This window comes from Silurus meridionalis, chromosome 17 (genome assembly GCF_014805685.1).
Source record: "Silurus meridionalis isolate SWU-2019-XX chromosome 17, ASM1480568v1, whole genome shotgun sequence".
Taxonomy (NCBI): Eukaryota; Metazoa; Chordata; class Actinopteri; order Siluriformes; family Siluridae; genus Silurus; species Silurus meridionalis.
The window spans coordinates 25,941,519-25,963,027 of NC_060900.1; the positions used below are offsets into that span (position 1 = coordinate 25,941,519).

Genomic DNA, 21,509 nt, shown 5'->3' on the forward strand with positions numbered 1-21,509 from the left:
TGAGATATAGATATATATATATATATATATCACTTTTATCAATGCATCCCTAATAATAATAATTAAAATAATAATAATAATAAGAGAGCAATAAAAACTGAAATGGACTGTAGCAATGTTGTAGGCACTTTTCATGGCTCGGGTGATTATTTTGGGTTTGGTAGCAAATTCGTAAGCCCTGATGTTCGTCCTGTAGCACTTATAAACTCAACACACAAACCTGCTTCCAAGAGAATCCACATAAGTGTTATAGCCACACACTCGCTGTCCCCATGCAAGTAATTCTGGGAAGCACAGAGCCACATGGTAAAAAAAAGAAAAGAAAAGAAACACAATTCAGCAATTCGGCTTAATACAATCAGCTTTTCTAGTGTGTATGCGTGCGCTTGTGTGTGTTTGTCTAATAACAGAATAGTATCCAGAAAAGTACAGGCGGTGCTGATCTCTAGATCGGGATTCATGACTCGAGCGGGACGTCGGATGGGATGAAACCGGTTCTGTTCGAACGTTTGCCGTTTTCTGAGAACACAACTATACTATCGTTTCTAAAACTCTACAAAAAGAAAAGAAGGAAAAATAAACGTCAAACCTGCAGCATTCGTATGAATAGGCCAAAAATATGCAACCAAAAAAAATACCATAAAAAAAAATCATTCAAAGTAGTGCAATGCCGGTAATTTCCAATGCGGTTTACACAAAGATAAAGAAAGACAATTTAAAAAAAAGTCCATTCTGAACCCGATATTGTGGCATCAGACGCAAAACTGGAGTCGATTCGCACCTTCTACTCTTATCTGCGTGATTCGAGAGAACCTACCAGGATGGATTGGGGGGCTTTAGACATGTACAAAACTCATACACGGACACAAGCACACACTTACACGCTGCCCATGTACGCTGCGTTCGTAAATTTTCATTTTCGCTGTGTGGTCAAAAGTATTGGGACACCCGCCTTTTCCAGCCGTATGCGGTTCTTCCTCAAGCTGTTACCAAAAACTTGGAAGTACACGATTGTATACATGAAGATATGCTTTCCATGGGTTGGAGTGGAAGATCTTCTGCTGCAGAGCTCTGACCTCAACTCTATTGAATTTTCCATGCTGACTGCACCCCCAGGCCTCCTCACTTTACCTACATTAGTACCTAACTTTACTAACACCCATATGGCTGAATAAATCTCACACAAATCTCCATAAACACTCTCCAAAATCTAGTGGAACATCTTCCCAGAAGATTGGAGGTAATTATAGGGAGTCAATGTTGAATGGGATGTTCAAAAAGCACTTATAATCTTAAATGGTCAGGTGTCCACAAACTTTTGGCCATATGGGATATATAATTATATTGCATGTTTTTCACAAGGTTCAGTAATTAAAAGGGTGAATTATCGATTAATGGCGGCCCTTCGGACCCTCGTGTTGTTTCGCCAAAAATGAACCGCAATGAAAAAATTTGCAAATCGGCATTTGGTTATGAAAAAAAAGAAGAAATAATTGGAAAAAAGTACTGGATTCTCGAAGTGCTCTGATTAACGAATATTGCAATCCTCTTCATTTTTTCCCCGCAGATTTTTGTCAGATTTTGTTTTTATGAAAATGAGAAAAAAAAGGTTCGTTTTGGAAAAAAGCGTGAACGCAAAAACGTACACGGACTACCCACCCACACGCCATCCATCCAGACTCCCCCACACACACACACCCACAAACTCTCTACTTAAACAATGATGGATTTTCAGCGTGACACAGAAAAGACAAAAAATTTGCTCCGCCCCCTCCATCATCATCCGCAGGCTTCGATTGGCCACAAAATGCTTAGTGTATTAACAGTACAAGCCATTTCTGAAGACTGTTTGTACGGGCATGTCGATGTAGATGAGTGTGTGTGTGTGTGTGTGTGTGTGTGTCTGTATATATTTATATATGAGCATAATGTGCCCTATTACTATAACTATCTATTTATCAATATCACACACACTGTCTGTGACTTCTAATGCCACAGACGTACCACGTCATCAAAAAAAGAAAAGAAAAAAAATGTAGGCATCCACCAAAAAGTGGATCTCTAATACGTGTCAGATAAAAAAAAGGAAGAAAATGAAAAAAATAAAGCATGATTGTCAATAGAAGTGAATGAAAATGCGGCTATTTTGAAGGGAAATCAAGGGGGAAGTCGTTGACCCTTCGTTTTTTTTTGTTTTTTGCCCCAAAAGCCCACATTCAAAATTTGCTTGAAATAAAAAGAGGAAGAAAAAAAACTAAAAAGAGGGACACAATCAGCTGTGAAGGCGTTGGGGAAAAAGTCCTAAAGCGCTTAAAATCCCCCCGTCCATCATCAGGGCTTCCTTTCCCTGGAAAGAAAACATACGTATTTTGCATATATGAGGAAGCAGCACCTGTAGCAGAGGGAGGCTGAGGAGGGCCTATCCATTTCCACCAGCCAGGGGGAAGCAAAGTGGATGTTGGTTTATATATATATTTCCCATTAGTTTTTTTTTTATCCTGCACGCTCCAGTCTCTGGCCTGCAGTGTGTGTGGCCTCCCCTCGGAAAAAAAAATTCAAAATCCATCCTCACTCTTCTGTTCTCATGCATCCGCAGTCTGTTCGAGCTCCTCCGACATTCGATGTCTTTCAACAAAAAAAAAAAGATTACTGAAGCGTTTCGTGTAGCTTGACGCATGTTACGAGGTGTAACACGTGTATGCTGTATATATATATATATATATATATATATATATATATATATATATATATACAAATACTGCATATATCATCAAATCTTCCCTCTTGCATCTTTCTCTTTTTTTTTTCATAATTCCACAAAAAAGAAGAAAATATTGAATTTCAAATCTGTGTCCACGCCCCACTTTGGTGTGTCCGCCAAGTCCGGATCAGTTCCCCAGATACCAGGACTGTGAAAGAGAGAAAAAGTAAAAGAGAGAGACATTTAGAGAGTGACAGATAGAGAAAAGGGAGAGAGAGAGAGAGAGAGAGAGAGAGAGAGCACAAAATTAGTAACAATCAATTATTGAAACAAGCATATAAAAATATATTATACAACTGACCCTCATAGACCGAGTATAGTTTTAATACTCATAATAAAACTCATAATAAAGTTGTAACACAATTATATAACAGTTACAGTACTGTAACAAATTTTATTCAATTCATTTTTATTTCTAAAGCGTTTTTTAACAATTGTCTCAAAGCAGATTTACACAGATAACGTGGTGATAAAAAAGTTTGTCCCCCATTACTGTAACACTATTGTAGACTTACTGAAACACTACCGTGTCACTACTGTAACACTAATAAAATACTATAGTAACATTACTGTAATACTACCGATACAGTGCTGTAACACTAATGTAAACTATTTATACATTACTGTAATACTACAACAACAGAACAGTAACACTATGGTACACTACTGTAACACTATTATAACACCACTGTTACATTATTATAACACTACTCTAACCATAATGCAATACTTCTGTAACACTATGATAACACTATTGTAATACTACTTTAACTTTACTGTAACATTACTGCATCACTACAGTACACTACTGAAACACTATTATAGCACTACTGTAACCTTAATGTAATACTACTGTAACCCTATCATAACACTACTGTTACATTATTATAACACTACTCTAACCTTAATGCAATACTTCTGTAACACTATGATAACACTATTGTAATACTACTTTAACTCTACTGTTACATTACTTTATCACTAAAGTACACTACTAACACACTACTGTAACACTATTATACTACTATTAAAACACTACTTTTACATTATTATAACACTACTGTAACCTTAATGTAATACTCTTGTAACGCTACTGTAACACTATGATAACACTATTGTAATACTACTTTAACTCTACTGTAACATTACTGCATCACTACAGTACACTACTGAAACACTATTATGACACGACTGTAACCCTAATGTAACATTACTGTAACACTATTATAACACTACTGTTACATTATTATAACACTACTCTAAACTAAATGGAATACTTCTGTAACACTATGATAACACTTTTGTAATACTACTTTAACTCTACTGTAACATTACTGCATCACTACAGTACACTGCTGAAACACTATTATGACACGACTGTAACCTTAATGTAACATTACTGTAACACTACTGTAACACTATTGTAACACTCCTGTTACATTATTATAACACTACTCTAACCTTAATGCAATACTTCTGTAACACCATGATAACACTATTGTAATACTACTTAAACTTTACTGTAACATTACTGTATCACTAAAGTACACTACTAACACACTACTGTAACACTATTATACTACTATTAAAACACTATTTTTACATTATCACACTAATGTAACCTTAATGTAATACTCCTGTAACACTACTGTAACACTATGATACTACTTTCAAAACACAATATTTTACATTATCACACTACTGTAACCTTAATGTAACACTACTGTAACACTATGATAACACTATTGTAACATTACTATATCACACGGTACACTACTGAAACAGTACCCTAACTATTATTATAACACTGCTGTTACTTTATTATAAAACTACTGTTACACTATTATAACACTATTATAACACTTCTGTAACATTAATGTAATACTACTATAACAAAACTGTTTTAGTACTGCAATACTACTGTAACACTACTGTTATTTTACTGTAACCTTATTGTAACACTACTGTAACACAACAGATCCATCAAAAAAATACCCCAAATTTATTTTTAACCTCCTCTTGATCCATCCATCCATCCATCCATCCATCCATCCATCCATCCATCCATCCATTGATAGTAAAGAACAGAGAAGTTTTGTGTGAGTCTCACTGAATGTAAGATTTAACTCTATAAATCACATTATCCCTTATTTTTTATTTCTCTCTCTTTCTCTTTCTCTCTCCCTACCTGTTCTCCTAATGTCTGCACCTGTTCCAAGTTTCTTTCCTTTAGTTTGTGCCCCACAGTACAAACCAGTCAACAATGACTCTTAAAAAGTTCTCCTAAAATGTTTTTACATTCCTTTAAGAAAACATGTATTACTCTATGTCCGCTTAATAATAAAGGACTTCCCTTTCAGAATTTCCAAATCAACCATGTAACAATCCAAAGCAGCATCGTGGACCATATTTTCTTATTCAGATCCGTCTGGAAAACCTCTCGACAGGCCTGTGATCATGGAGTTCGGCCATGTGCAAACGTTTTTTTCTTTCTTTCTGTACAGCACGATGGAAACGTGCATAAACAATGGATAGGAGATTATCGTGAACTGCTGATGAAGAAGAGCATGTGTGTGTGTTCTACAATGTAAATTATGGCTCTGAATAAAGCAAAACCACAGAACTCCAGACTCGGGGCCAAGACACAGCGTAATGACTTGCACTTTCCGAGCGGTGGGTAATCAGCATCTCCTGCCCCAGTGGGCTCCGAGTGCGCAGAGCTGTCAGAGTTTGGAGAGCAACGCGCCTATTACACATAATACAGGGCTAAAGAGTGGAGCGAGCCAGCACGAGCGAACCCAGCGGGCCCCAACCTAGACCTCTTAAACACATAATAAGGTTCTGTCTCTCACTCTTTCTCTCTGCCTCCATCTCGCACACCACTGAAGTCTTTTTCAACATTTCGACGAAGCCTTAAAAAAACAGCAGCGGTTCACAGTTCATCGTCTTCCTCCACCGAGTTTGAAGTAATTTAACAGCGATCCACTAAACAGACGTCTCAGGCTGCATCCCAAAGCGCTGATTTAATAAAGCTCAGGGAAAAAAAGTCATTTCTCTCGCACTGATTGCAGCTGCATGATCCTGCAAAACGCTCTGGCGCTCTGATAGATAGCAGGCCTGAGATTCAATTTCGAGCCGGGATTCATCCTTGGGAGTGAAATTAGAACCAGAAGAGTGAAAAAAACTGCCAAGGAACTGAAGTGTATCCATATGAGAGGCACACAGAGAGAAAGAGTGAGAGAGAGAGAGAGAGAGAGAGAGAGAGTGCTGAAAGCCAGCTATAGAGGGAGATGCTTTGGTACATGACAGCACACCGCAATGTGCTGGACATTTCAACAATCAAATCCAGACTCAGTTGTACTTGATTCAGTTCCATTCGACTCAATTCCACTTGACTCAGTTCCCTACTCGACTCAGTTCCACTTGACACAGTTCACAGTTCCATACTCGTTTCAGTTCCATACTTCACACACCACCACTTGACTCTGTTCCACTCGACTCAGTTCCATGGTCAACTGTTCCCCACTTAACTCAGTTCCATACTTGACTCAGTTCAGTGGTTAAATCTGTTCCCTACTCGACTCAGTTCCACTTGACTCAATTCCCTACTCAACTCAGGTCCATACTTTACATAGTTCCACTTGGCTCAGTTCAATGGTTGACAGTTCCTTCTGACCCAATTTCATACTCGACTCAGTTTCATATGTAACTTATTTCCATACTTGACTCAGTTACCTACTCAGCTCAGTTCCACTTGAATCATTTCAACTCAACTCAGTTTCCTACTCGACTCAATTACACTTGACTCACTTCCAATTGTCTCAGTACCATACTCGACTCAGTTCCACTCGACTCACTCGACTCAAACTCAACTCAGTTCCACTTGACCTTTTCTCGGGGGACTTTAAACCCAACCGGGACACCTGATGAGGGTCCAGCAGAGGTCGCTGTAGCTCTGCGCCAGGCTAAAGGCAAGACATGAGGCGTCTCCTGTATGCTAAAAACTCAAGTTTACTGTGAAAGATTGTTTTTTTTTTTTTGGTCCATGGTTTCAGTAAATGGTTCATGGTTTGGATGTAAATGAGAAGATCTCTGAAATCTGTAGTGGTTTGGATAGGATAAGGATAAGAAACGCAACACACACAAATCATTGCAACAGTGATTCAGAGAAAAAATGTTTTCCCCAACCCGCTTTGTGTTGAAAATCAGGACTCAGTATGTGTTAGCATTAGCATTACAATACAGAATGAAGGCAAAAATTGTGTCCAATTGACTCCTCATAACTCAACTCAACTCAATTCCACACTTGACTCAGTTCCACTCAACTAACTTCCACTCGACTTGGTTCCATGCTCGACTCAACGCTGTTAATCACTCAACTCAGTTCCACACTTGACTGATTTCCACTTGGCTCAGTTCCATACATGTTTCAGTTCCACTTGACTCAGTGCCTCACTTGACTCACGTCTGCTCAACTGAGTTCCACTCGACTCGGCTCCATGCTCTACTCAGTTCCATAATCGACTCAGTTTCACTTGACTATTTTCATACTAAACTCAGTTCCAATTGACTCATATTCATACTAAACTCAGTTCCACCTGACTCAGTTTTATACTTGACTCTACTGAATCGCCTACTTGACTCAGTTTCATATTCAACTATCACCTACTTGACTTAAATTCACACTAAACTCAGTTCCACTTGACTCAGTTTTATACTTGACTCAGTTCCATACTCTACTGACTTCCCTCCTTCGTTCAGCTTCTCGTATCTCTGTAGACACCACAGAGCTGATATAAAAATTATTCTATTGTTTACTGAAGGAGCAGTGAAGCCATAGGTATAACAAACAGAGCATTTAAACAGTGAGGTGTCAATCATCTGCTAAACATTTCCTGTACATGTAAAAACCATAAAAATTCCTATGAAGAGAAAGACAAAGAGTGAGAGACGGAGGGTAAAGCCGCAGAGATCGCTCCGATCCCTGCTGTTCCTCCAGTCTAACCGAAATGCTTTAAGGTAAAACCCCGAGGGGACGAAGAGTACCGTGTCGAATCCTTTAACAGCCTTAGCCCTACCGTTTATTCTGGAGCGCTTGCGCTGTGCCAGCTGCTAACAAGATCAAGCTATTTATATCGGAGGCGCTATTTCCTAAAAATAACCCCATGTGCAGCTTCAGTCCTGTAAGTGAAGGAAAGCGGCGGAGCTGACGAGACAGGCCTGGCAGCGGTTTAGGCCTCGACTCCAACCGAAATATTTCTTTTTGCTATAAAAGCTGGAGGCTTCATTTCTTTGTCTGGGTGACAGGTGGTTAGAGTTAGGAAAACACGAAGCTGAGACGAGGGTGTGTTTACAGGTTCAGGAAGGGGGAAAGGGGTTCACGTTAGGCCACTAGAGCTGAACAAAAATGACAATCTATCAGTTTAATTAAAAACGCTTCAGGGGAACTGGAGGCAAGCCTGAAATACGAGGCGCTTTTTAAAAAAAAAAGTGTTTTGCACCAGTGTTCACATTCTCAATGAACGAGGTATGAGAAAGAAACCGGCTCGTGAACCTTATTGCCGGTCGTTGCTGTGTTTTCGTTATTCCTGCGAGACGGCACAGAGGGGTGATCTACTCACGGGGGAACTGACAAAAGGACAAAGTTCAAACAACTTTCGATAGCAGCGCTGCCAAAACACCAAAAAAAAAAAAAAAGAGAGAGCAGGAGCTTCATGTCCCGTCTGCCATATTGCTGCTGCGATAGAACCCAGAATGCAATGCAGCTATGGCCTGAAAGCTCTAGGGTTTAATAGGTAACAGGAGAACGAGCGGGATGGAAAACATTAAAGGAATAAAGTGCCGCTGCATCTCTCTTTACAAGTATTCATGATAAAGGGCACCACGATCGGAAAGTAGTGTAGGGGAAGAAGTAGCACAGTAGTTAAGATGTAGAACTTCTGATCATGAGTTTAAATCCCACCAGTACTAAGCGGCCACTGCTGGGCCCTTGAGCAAGGCCCTAAAACCTAAAGTACTCAGTTGTATAAATTGTAAGCCATTCTGGATAAAAGCATCTGTCTAAAGGCATTGTGGGAAATCCAGGAACCCGTTAACCCGAAGAGAAAAGACTGTAGGGCAGCAAGCTCGTTTGTCTCGCAGCTCTTTACCGGTCTGACTGGCGTAAAATGATCTCAGCCTGCTGTGGACTTTCCTCTGAGTTCAAGTTCACCTTACCATTACATCATGTCTGGTTTCCCCTAACAACCAGACGGCTCTGGACGTGAGTATCCTGGACCAGGGGACACGGTTGCCCTTCCTTTCGCTCTTCTTTAAAGTCCCCCCCACCCCCTCCACGCTGATCTCATGAGGAACGAGGGAGCTCGGCAGATTAAAGTCGGCCACAGCAATATAAACTGCTTCAGCGGTCGTGCTGATAGATACTTGTACGTCAGCAAAATGCTGCACGCACACACACACACACACACACACACACACACACACACACACACACACACACACACTCCACTGTCGCATCAAACTCTCTATTCTCACTAAGGTACACTTGCACTGGTTATTGGGCAGAGAGCACTGCAATGCAGCAGCAACAGTGCAACATGTGGCTAAGCCTGCAGTCCTGCAGCGAACACACCACACACCACACACACACACACACACACACACACACACACACAACATTCTCACTTCTGCAGCTGCATTGTAGTTACTGACCTCATTACAATCACCAGGAAAACTGATAAAAAAACTCTCATTAAGGGAGAGTTACTTTAATATTTATAATTATATTATAATACATTACTCTCCTAAATATGAATATGCATGAATTTGATAATTGGGAACACCTCTCATCACCCTTCTGCCATCACACCTCAGGTTTAACATTAGTATTCAGCGATCTGACCCAATTACTGCATCCTGACCGGATCGGTATGAGGAGTACAGGTGAAGAGGTGTGAAGAAGTGAAGTGGAAGAATGGAGAAGTAGGGAGTAGAGGTGTAAACGAGTGGAAAATGGAGGTAGAGAGGTGTAAATGCATGGAAGATGGAGGGAGAGGGGTGTAAATGAGTGGATGATGGAGGTAGAAAGGTTTAAATGAGTGGAAGATGGAGGGAGAGAGGTGTAAATAAGTGGAAGATGGTGGTAGAGGGGTGTAAATGAGTGGAAGATAGAAATAGAGAGGTGTAAATGAGTGGAAGATGGAGGGAGAGAGGTGTGGGTGTAAATGAGTGGAAGATAGAAATAGAGAGGTGTAAATGAGTGGAAGATGGAGGGAGAGAGGTGTGGGTGTAAATGAGTGGAAGATAGAAATAGAGAGGTGTAAATGAGTGGAAGATGGAGGAGAGGTGTGGTGTAAATGAGTGGAAGAAAGAAATAGAGAGGTGTAAATGAGTGGAAGATGAAGTGGAGAGAGGTGTAAATGAGTGGAAGATGGAGGTAGAGAGGTGTAAATGAGTGGAAGATAGAAATAGAGGTGTAAATGAGTGGAAGATGGAGGGAAAGAGGTGTAAATGAGTGAAAGATGGAGGTAGAGGGTGTAAACGAGTGGAAGATGGAGGTAGAGAGGTGTAAACGAGTGGAAGATGGAGGTAGAGGGGTGTAAATGAGTGGAAGATGGAGGTAGAGGGGTGTAAACGAGTGGAAGATGGAGGTAAAGGGGTGTAAATGAGTGGCGGTGTGGAGGATTGGAGTGGACAAATGGAGGAATAGAGAAATAGAGAGGTAGAGGTGTAAACGAGTGGAATAGTCGAGTTATGGAGGAATGAAGGAGTGGAGGTGTGGAATGGTTGTGTAGAAGAGTAAAGGTCTGAAGGGGTAGAATGGACAAATAGAGAATTTAAGAAATAGAGTAAAGGTGTAAAAGATTAGAGGAGGTATGGAGGTGGAATTGTAGAGGTGTGAAGGAGTGGAGGTGTAAAGGTGTAGTACCTGAGCCTGATACAGACTTGCAGGGTCTCGGGGGCCGATTCCTACAAAGGAGCGGTTGGCAGGTGGTGTCCCGGGAGCAGAGTATGCTGAAAAACAGAAAGATAGAGAGACAGAGAGAGAGAGAGAGAGAGAGAGAGAGAGAGAGAGAGAGAGAGAGAGAGAGAGTATGGGTTATCATAGTGTGTTAGCTATGAGTGATGTGTAGTGTGCAGATTAGCCTCAGATGTCAGCGAAAATGATGTGTACGCAGTGCGGAATGATGAAGTGTGCGTCGTTATGGCTCTGAACAGACGGGGGACAAATGAAAGAAAAAAGCCGTACCAATGACGAGAGTGCAGATGCTTCCAGACAGATGCACTGCATGATGCAATTAAGCAATTAGCATCCTAGGATGTGCCGTGGCATGTATAGAAAAAAGCCAAGCAAGCCCAGATAGCCTCGACCGTCGCATTGATGCGACAGAGGGAATCGTTATTAGGGGGAAACGAGGGTCTGTCACAAAAAAAAAGTCTGAAACTTGTGATCAAAAATGCGTACAATGACGAGGAACAATCCATCTCTTATGTGGGGGGAGGGTTTATTGATTGTTTGATTGATTGATTGATTGATTGATTAATTGATTGATTGATTTGACACCTATAGTTATCTTTGAATAACGGCTTGCTACCACTCAATAAGCATCTCGATCTTGATCCTATAATAACCTTCACTGAATACTCTGAATACTCCACAATTCAGACTCAACCCAGAACCCTCATGTGGAAAAAACGTATTCTCCATCACCATGAAGCAGCAGCCGAATCAGGCATTTTAGATCAAGCCGAAAACGACGTTCTAAATCAAACCGAATATAGCGTTCCGGATCAAGCCGACTATGGCGTCCTAAATCGAGCCAAATATGGCGTTCTAGATCACGCTGCATATGGCGTTCTGGATCAATCTGAATATGCCGTTCTGGATCGAGCCGAATATGAAATTCTGGATTGGGCCGAATGAGGGGTTCTAGATCGAGCCAAATACATCGTTCTGGATCAAGCCGATTATGTCGTTCTAAATCAAATATGGTGTTCTAGATCGTGCTGAATGTGGCGTTCTGGACCAGGCCGAATATGAAATTCTGCATTGAGCCGAATATGGCATCCACAATCGAGCCAAAAATAGCGTTCTGGATCGAACAGATTATGACGTTCTAAATCAAGCTGAATATGACGTTCTGGATCAAGCAAAATATGGTGTTCTAGATCACGCCGAATATAGCGTTCTGTCTCCAGCCGAATACACCATTCTGGATCGAGTCGAATATGGCTTTATACATCAAGCCAAATCTGGTGTTCTGGATAGAGCTGAATATGGCGTTCTGGATCAAACCGAATACACCGTTCTGGATCGAGTCGAATATGGCTTTATACATCAAGCCAAATATGGCGTTCTGGATAGAGCCGATTATGGCGTTTTATATCGAGCCTAGTGATTACAAAGAAAGGCATACGTGTTTATCAGCATCTTTTCTGGGGAAATTCCAAATGAACACAAGCTTTGCATGCACACATGATGCACATTCACTGTTCTTCACACGGCTAAACCCAATCGCTCACACGTTCACAACCTTATCGAGAATCTATAACTATTAGGCCGGAGGACGAGCTGCATGGGCGGCGCTCACTCTAATCGCATTCCCTGAGATGAGAAAGGTGCAGGCCACACATCATTTGCAGCACTGTACAATAGATATGTGTGTGTGTGTGTGTGTGTGTGTGTGTGTGTGTGTGTGTGTTTAGCTCTGCTCAGCATTCCTTAATAAAATTACAATTAATAACAGAATCTATGACAGACTGCCTGGTCATCATTGTTTTTCCTGAACCTCGCTGTACGTATAATCCTTTAGGATCCAACAGGAACACGTTCACAGATCAACATTTATCCACTGAAAACGTTTCATTGACTATAGAGCAATTTGCTCTTTATAAATAAAAACTCAGGGAGACATGAGCAACAAGGATAAGAGCAGATCACCAACTCTGAGCCAACCATAAGAAGGTGCAGAATCATTACCTCAGAAAATTACAGCATTTTCTCTTTCAGTCCTGTTTATTCTATCACTTCAGATATGCTTCTTATAAATGCTAATTAATAACGTAGTTTGTGTTACGTGATCTGGTGGCAAACATTTTAGAAGTCTCCCGGAACGTTCTCTCATGAGCTCCAGAAATATGACAATGTTCCAAGGTGTTGCGTGTGAATGATGGTGTTGGGTTCGAATGAATTTAAAATTCACGTCATCAAAACTCGGGACTGTTTATGTACAATAAGGACTAAGCGACGTCCCCAAGCAGCCGGACATGTGAGGGGAGCAGGCGGTGAGCCACTTACTGGGGGAGGTGGGCGAGGTGTCGGCTGCGTCTGGCGAAGTGCTGCTGGGTTTGGAGTCGGGGGGCAGCGTGAGGCGAGGCAGGGCCGGGGGAGGCGGGGGGGCCAACATCTGAGAGGAGATGTAGTGGGGGACCTTCACCTGACCACTGCCATTCAGCTGAGGGAGAAAGAGAGAGCAACGGTCAGCCAGCACCTACTGTATACAGCCCAACTCGGGGGGGCCAAACATCCGCATTAACACCCTTAGCTGCTCTCTCTCGCCCACCGCCTCGCTCCCCTCTCCTCCCCTGCCTCGTTCCCAATTACTTTCACCTAATCATTTAGAACTAATATTACATTTGGTTTTACTGCTCACGGTTACACTGCAAACTGCTTATCTGGTTCAACGATATTGTTTTCCACCAACTTGCTAAAAAACGAGTGGCGTGACAACGGAGTCGTGTATTTTCAAACTCGGAATCATTAGCACTAGCCAACTGTTTAGCGCTCTATAATCCGTATCGGTAGCATGATTTTAAACAATAGTGGGCGTGGCCTAGACTGAATATTAACCCTGCGACTATACACCTGGAAACACCGGGAGGAAAATGCTAAAAAAGCCGTCCTTCTGAGGTCTGGATCTAAAAAGTTCCTCGACCTCAGCTACATCATTCCAGTTCAGAATTCTCAACTATGGATATTAGAAATATATTTTACAGGTATCTTTAAAAAAAATATTATCTAACCATTCACTGATTCTTTCACTCAAACAGTAAAAACCTCCTGCTGATCTTTTTCCCAACACCACACCATCAGATCGGACCACATCACCCCTTTTTTTACCCCTCTATTTTTTTTCATAGATGTCTGGATTTCTATCCTCCTTCTTCCATACTTACCTAGATGTCCTCATCTGCTCATTGGTGCATCTTCATACTTATTACCTCATTATCTCATTTTATTGCACGTCTAATGTGGTGTATCCGGTTCCTTGGATAAGTAAGGGATAATCCAGGGCTACATGATTTTAATGCATAACGAGGTGCTGAAGAACCATTCAATTAGAAAACCAGCCGTGGATTATCCCATTTATCCCATGGTCACATGTCAGATAAATGAACAGTGTCGTTGCTGTTGGCAGTGCAAAACTGATGGAAATGGAAAAGAAGCATGGTTGATAATAGTTGGCTATTTTATATGCGGGATGTCAGATCTAGAATTCTCCTGCTCTAAATCATATACAGCGATAAAGTAGTGCCATAAAGATTACATTTGTTTGAGAGAGAGTTTACGTGTGAGAGTCTGTGTCACGTCTCTACTAGGGATGGAAAGATTCAAGTTAATGATGTGATGCATCGTTTAAAAAAAGTGTGCGTCGGATACACGTTGGCATCCTGATGCATCTTTTTTGAACATATTTGCATCAGTACAAACCGATTCATTTATATAATGACTAGTTAATGCGCTATACTTTTATCATTTAGAAAGTGAACAATAATTTGGTAACTGTATTTTCTATGTAGGTTGATTTCTCGTCGCTAAACTGTTTCTCGAGCGCGTTCTCTCAGCACCGCTGCTGCTACGTGAATGTGACGTATCACTACGGAGACAGAGGCGTGTCCTGAGAGACACATAGAATACAGATCAGCATGGCAGAGGTAGAGCCGCATGTTCCTGGAGACAAAACAGGAAAAGAACATCTGGTTTTATTTCATCTTTTTCTTTTGTCCATTACAAACGCCTGTTTTGTTAAAATTGACGATTTGCTGTCTGTCTGAATCAAATGAATAAAAGTCAACTGTCTGTACTGTATTAAATTGCATAGCATCATATTTTGTTAGCATTGCATCGTATTGTGATGAATAGAGTTGAAATCGGATCGCGCTGCATCGTAAAGGGGTGAATCGGATCGCATCCCACCGGTATCTGCTTCATACGTATCTTTAATGTATCGTATCGTTGGTTATGCATCGCGATACAAATCGCATCGGCCTCAGTTATGGATATGCACATTCCTAATCTCTAATAAACAACAAAGCGGTTGATGTTAACTCCTGCTGCCGTTTTTCGTTATATATGTCTCATTTGTAAGTTTTTTTTATCTCCAGTTTAATAACATATAGTTGAACTGTGTTACTATATTACAGCTGATACTCATATACTTATATATACTCATATATACAGAAAGTCCCCAACTTGAAAATATGTAGTATAAACTATACAGTATATATGTATACATCTGCGGGCATGTGGACAAGCGGCGGTTTTCGAGTGTAGGGCGGAGCATACGCTGCTACGTTTGCCCGCTGTGTAAAACTTACCATTTTGATAATTTTGTCGTAAAGCTATCGTCATAATAAGAATATTAAATCTATATACCAGTATATACACTAATACACATATACTCTTATTCGATAATATTATATGTTTTTTTTTTTTTTATTAGGACATGAAATTGCAGATCAAATTGAAAAATGAGCATGAGGTGGAACAGCCGCAGCTCCAGCTCCAGCTCCAGCTCCATGTCCAGGTCCAGGCTATGCCCTTGATGATCAAACTCAAGAGTGTGGTTTCATGGTAGCTGTGGTCGGTGTGTAAGGCGGTTTCGTAAAAACCCACTGTATGTGATTAAAGACGATTTGGTCCAAAATAAGGTTTTGTCCAACACTTCAACTTTAAAAGATGACAGAGCCGTTACGTTCTGACATTAAGGACTTATGTCTTCTCTTAAACTCTTAAACTCCAACTGTCATGAGATGTTTTGGGTACTCAACTCGAGGTCGAAAAAAAAAAAACTTTGAGTAATCCATTGATTGAGCTGAAACAGAAATTATTGTTAATTATTAGTTATTATTATTATTTTTATTATTATTAATTATTAGTTATTATTGCAGCAGGTGAACTTCTAACGTATATGAGTGCGTTTGGCGAAATAATATTGGGAGACCCCAATTTTCCAGTCGTGTGTGGTTCTTCCTCAAACTATTTGCACAAACTTGAAGGCACACAATTGTAAAGGATGTCTTTGTGTAGTATTACATTTTCCCTTCACTTGAACTAGGAGACCCAAACCTATGCACAAAGCCAGCTCCATGAATATGGGTTGGAGTGGAAGATCTCCTGCTATAGAGCTCAATCACTGGTCAACACATTTAGGATGAATTTTTGCACGCTAACTACAACCCAAATCTCCTCACCTCACCTACATGAGTACCTGACTGTCCTACCACCCTTGTGGCTGAATGAATTTCTACAAGCCCACTCCAAAATCTAGTGGATCTCCCCAGAAGATGGGAATGGGTTGCCAGGTGTCCAAAAATGTTTATACATTTCAAATACATTTCTATAGGATTTCTTTTTAACCCGGTTTTGTAATCAACAAACAAGTCTAGCTCCACCCCCACACCCCCTCTGTCTCTCTTTCACTCCCCGTCAGCAGATATATGAGAGACGGGGTAATGTTCTAGGCGGATGTTCTGTCCGATGGCTGCATATCAGTCGCTCTTTCTCTCTCTCGCTGCCTGTTTGCATCCATCCGTCTGTCTATCCGTCTGTCCTCTGGCCTGCGCCTGGACCCTGCTACGCGACAACACTCGATGCGTGAGTCAGCGACATCGTGGGCCGCCGCTGCTGTCCTTTGTGACTGGCTGGCGGCAGTCGCACTGCGGTGGGGCGAATTTCAATGAGACTGCAGGACAGGCCAAGCCTGACAAATGTCAAATCTTTTTTCCCCTCACTCTCCCCCTTCACTCTGTCAGCGTCAGCATTGCTGCCAGCTGCACACAGGAATCTCCTCCTTCAAACGCGTACTTCCTTCTGCTCTCTGATCCCTTTCTTGCTCTTTTCCTTCACATCTAGCTTTCTGTCTGATCTCGCCTTCTAGTTCTTGCCCTCCTGCTTCCCACATAATGAAAAGGCTTTCTGACTCAGGATTTTCTTTCCCTCGCCGGTTATCCCTGGAGGCGAACCCTTTGAAGACAGCGACTCCCTCCGACTGCAGTTATTCGAATATCAGGAGCAGTGCAATGAAACTGCAGAACCGGTGCACGTTTAACCGCCGGTTTATCTCTGAAGAACGAAATCAAGTCCTATCTACACTCCTGTATTGCTTCTATGCTTCAAACACATTCCTATAGTTTACTGCTAAGGCAATAAGTCTCTTACAGATCGGAAGGTTGGTGATTTACCAAACTGGATAGCTCTTAACTATCTGTTCCTCCAGGGGCGCTGTAACATGGCTAACCTGCACTCAGAAAGAAAATCTTTTTCTTTTTTTTTTTCTTTGCTACACGATTTCTCTTACACATATTCCACATAAATGAGCTGGTAAAGTCTGGGATACCGCTCGAAAGGGCTTGGGGTATCTCAGACCTTACCAGCTCATGAATTTATCTAATCACAGTACTGCTGAGGCTTAAACAACAAGTCCTGCTGAGGTATTAGTAGAGAGAAGATCAGCACTTTTTATTTCAGAGAGCTTTTAAATGCTAGAAAAAAAAAAAGCTTAGTGCTAAGTGTGTGTGTGTGTGTGTGTGTGTGTGTGTGTGTGTGTATGGGGGGTGTTGTGGTAAGAACGAGGCGAGGAGGAGGGAAATCGAAGCCTCCAGGTCTGAACGCGTCTAGATGTCTGTGGTCGAGTAACTTACGATCGGGTTACAATAAACACAGTAAGCGCAAGACACGACGAGCGTTTATCTCGCATACGTGTACATGCCTGCATGCACCACACACACACACACACACACACACACACACACACACACACACACACACAGGGCCACTTCATATATGTTTTATATACATGCATATGTTGCTTTTGTTTCTACACAACAAAAACACAACAGAATTGGTCAATGAAAGTATGGAAGAAATGTCTGTGGAGTCCAAATGGAACCCAAGAGTAGAACTTGTGAGAAGACCAGGAGAGAACAGGAGGGTTCATTCCCAAAAAATGAAAGGAATCCTGAATCGACACGGCTACAGTTCCGTACTTTAATTTCAATTCCGTCTGGACTGACGTCTGGACAGGCCGTCTGGACTGAAGCGTACGCCTGAGCAAGACGTCGGAGCAAAACATCGTCTGGTGTGTTATCTATCATAGAACGGCCTGCCCGGTCACTGCACCTAAATCCTATTGAACTGCTCTGGGATGAACTCGATCCAAAGTTTTTGGCAAGTTTTACTAGAAACATGTCAAAATATTTCAGCTAAATGTTTGTTTATTGGGAAAAAGTTTTCAATGAAAATATAGTTTGGGAACTTTATATATTTGTTTGGTCAAAGGAAATCTTCATATTGTTACAATGGTTTGTTGCATAAAACCAAAATCTGTGTTTCTCAAAAACCATAAAAGACTCGGTCTAGTAATGTAGTTCAAAATATGGAATTATGGATGGCTCAGAATTGTGTCCTGTTCTTGTTCTACACCCTTTTTTCATATGTCTAACATCATTTCCAACTTCACAATTGAATCAAAGTTTGGGAGTAAAAAAAAAAAAAAGTACAGTTAGATTTATTTTATTTATTTATAATAAAGTGGAGCTCCAGACTTACCGGACTGGGCTGCTGATTGGACGGGTCGCAGGCCATGGTGACCAGGTCCTTGAGCGGGTCCTGTGAAGTGAGGTGGGGTGGGTAGCGGATGGCCGTGTGGGGGAAGTAGGTGGAGGTGGGCTGCGGCAGGATGGGGGCCGTGGAAAAATGCAGCGAGGACGATGGGTGCGGACTCCGCGAGATACCTGCTGGGAAACACAAACCTACTACTGTTAATCTTGGGTCAGTTCAGAGCCGATCTGATGTTACATGCTCATGCTCGGAGAATCCGGCAGGAATCTGGCGATCGATAAACACAGGCATCATCCAGTCGTTTTCTAACTACAGACTCTAGGATTTTACATACACTATATGGCTGGAAAATTCAGATGTCCCAATACATTTGACCTCACAGTGTACATATGCATACTGAGATGCTTTTTCGATCACCACGGTTGTAATGAGTGGACTCTGACACTGGATTTTTTCACACTCAGCCCTGAACATTCTCTTCTGACCCTTCTCTTTCGCCATTCCTCAAAACTCTACAGCTGCTCAATGGATGTTTTTTGTTTTTTGCACCACTCTCTGTAGAAACTTTGGGGTAAAATCCACGGTAACAGTCCCTGAGATCCCTGAGATGTTTCCCTGGTTCGATACGACACCAACCTGAGGATTTATGATTGTTGCTGTATCTGTGCAGCTCCCACAAGGCTTGAGCATCAAAGGTCTCCAAGTCTTTCCTGCATTACATTTAAACAGCAGAAATTACAACGCAGCTTGTTGCCACCCCCCGGACTTCACGTTTCTGCAACTCATTTGTTTGTCCTGGTTGTCAGGCCTCCGAGATCTTTATTCTCCTAATCCTCCTGGAAGGACCAATTTTCAGCAGCGCTGATTCCCGTAACACGCCGCGACAGCTGTGATTTTCGGTGCTAACGCGCTGTTGGCGGAGACATATGGCGGGCGACGCTCCACCGGTTCACTCAGGCAGCCGTGCTAATTGTTGCAGCATCGTTTGTGCAGATAGTGGAGCAGTGCCAGACTACAGATTACGCCTCATTGTCCCAAACACAATTACTTGTCAGAGAGAGCGGGACTGTCTGCGTGCTGCTCTCACAAAATCTCGCAATAAAGCGCCTCATATCACACACACACATACACACATACACACACACACACACATACACACACACACAGGCACACGAATTGCACTTCCTGGTCCAGACAGCCTGTCAGCAGCACTGTATTAGTCTCAATATACACTCGATACACCAGTGAGCACTTACTAGTGCCGCACTATGCATCTGTCCTGTAGGGCGGCGCACTGATTTATGGACGTTTAGTGCTAAAGACCTTCTCGCTTTAGTTCCAACTTACAACCAGTTCCCAGTTACTCAAGGAGAAGAAAGTAGTGAAGTGCTAGTAAGCGCATTTAGCCTGAACAGGTAGTAGGACTGCTAGACTGTCAATAGTGCTAGTAGGTTCCAAGTGAGTTCTGGGTTTTAACTGAGTTTCGGGTGAGTTTTAACTGAGTTCCAGGTGAGTTTTAACTGAGTTACAGGTGAGTTTTAATTGAGTTCTGGGTGAGTTTTAACTGAGATTCAGGTAAGTTTTAACTGAGTTCTGGGTGAGTTTTAACTGAGTTCCAGGTGAGTTTTAACTGAGTACTAGATGAGTTTTAACTGAGTTCCAGGTAAGTTTTAACTGAGTTCCGTGTAAGTTTTAACTAAGTTCTGGGGGAGTTTTGACTGAGTTCTGGGTGAGTTTTAACTAAGTTCTGGGTGAGATTTAGGTGAATTTGAGGTGAGTTTTCTGTGAGTTTTATCTGCTTTCTAGGTACATTCTTGGTGAGGCCTAGGTGAGTTTTAGGTGAGTTTGATCTGAGTTCTCTGAGTTTTAGCTGAGTGCTTGGTTAGTTCTAGGTTAGTTTGATATCAGTTCCCTGTGAGTTTTAGGTGAGTTCTTGTAAATTCTAGGAGAGGTTTAGGTGATTCCTAGGTGAATTTTAAATGAGTTTGAGATGAATTTTCTGTGAGTTTTAAATGAGTTTTTTGTGTTCTACGTAAACTTTCGGTGATTCCTAGGTGAGCTTTTTCTGAGTTCTCTGAGTTCTATTTGAGTTTTATTTTAGTTCTATGTAAGTTTTAGGTGAGTTCTCAGTGAGTTCTTTGTAAGTTGCAAGTGAGTTTTATCTGATTCTAATATAATTCCCCAAATTTCTTTTGCAGATTTGACGCAAAAATCAGGCTCTTATTTTTCTTATTTTGCTCTTATTTCAGGGAAGCACGTGATCAGCAGCTAACATTAGCTAACTTGTAGTTCGGTTCTCTGCTACAGTAAGAATAAAATGTTAAAAGGCTTGGTGGAAACACATCTTCCTTCCGGTTGGCTCTCTGGAATTAGGGGCTGGAAGTTTTCATGCTCTTCACAAAAGCAAATGAAAGTGGACTCCTTCACTGTACACTTGTAGGAATTTGTGTGTGTGTGTGTGTGTGTGTGTGTGTGTGTGTGTGTGTGTGGTGTGTGTGAAGCTCACCGCTGTGCACCGCAATGACAGGTCTGTGGTGTTGTGTGAAGCTGCCAAGGCGTGGAGAACTCTCCTGAGGAGATGGACTGTCCATCTCAGTCTTCTTTACCGGTGAGATACCTGATGGACATGCCATGAAGGTGTGTGTAAAAAAGAGAGAGAGAAAGAAAGAGAAAGAGAATGAACAAATTAGCAGTTAGCATTAGGTGTAGTGGCAGTACTGACCACCAGGTGGCACAGTGTGTATTAAAAAAGGGAAAAAGTGCATACATTTTTATGATGCTGCAGAGAACTGCAGTGTGTATGGGATAATTGTGTGTCCCTGTGGATTTCCAGTGAAGTGTGTGTGTGTGTGTGTGTGTTTGTGTGTGTGTGTGTGTGTGAGAGAGAGAGAGAGTGCCAGAGAGACT

The 21,509-nt window shown here is 41.7% G+C and overlaps 1 protein-coding gene across 5 annotated transcripts in view; it reads right to left on the reverse strand.

Annotated features, from left to right (window-relative positions):
- Positions 1–1,241: 1,241 nt before the first annotated feature.
- Positions 1,242–21,509, reverse strand: part of nfic (nuclear factor I/C) — a 142,300-nt gene continuing 122,032 nt past the window's right edge. For 2 of the 5 annotated variants that reach the window (XM_046870942.1, XM_046870938.1), the window contains exons 7-11: positions 21,109–21,219; positions 18,591–18,793; positions 13,059–13,215; positions 10,689–10,774; positions 1,242–2,909 (exon numbers count right to left, since the gene is read on the reverse strand). In XM_046870942.1, coding sequence (XP_046726898.1) covers positions 2,889–2,909; positions 10,689–10,774; positions 13,059–13,215; positions 18,591–18,793; positions 21,109–21,219 — 578 coding nt within the window. In that variant the 3' untranslated portion in view covers positions 1,242–2,888. The remainder of the gene's footprint in view (positions 2,910–10,688; positions 10,775–13,058; positions 13,216–18,590; positions 18,794–21,108; positions 21,220–21,509) is intronic. The other 3 variants (XM_046870941.1, XM_046870939.1, XM_046870943.1) reach the window with 3 other exon arrangements.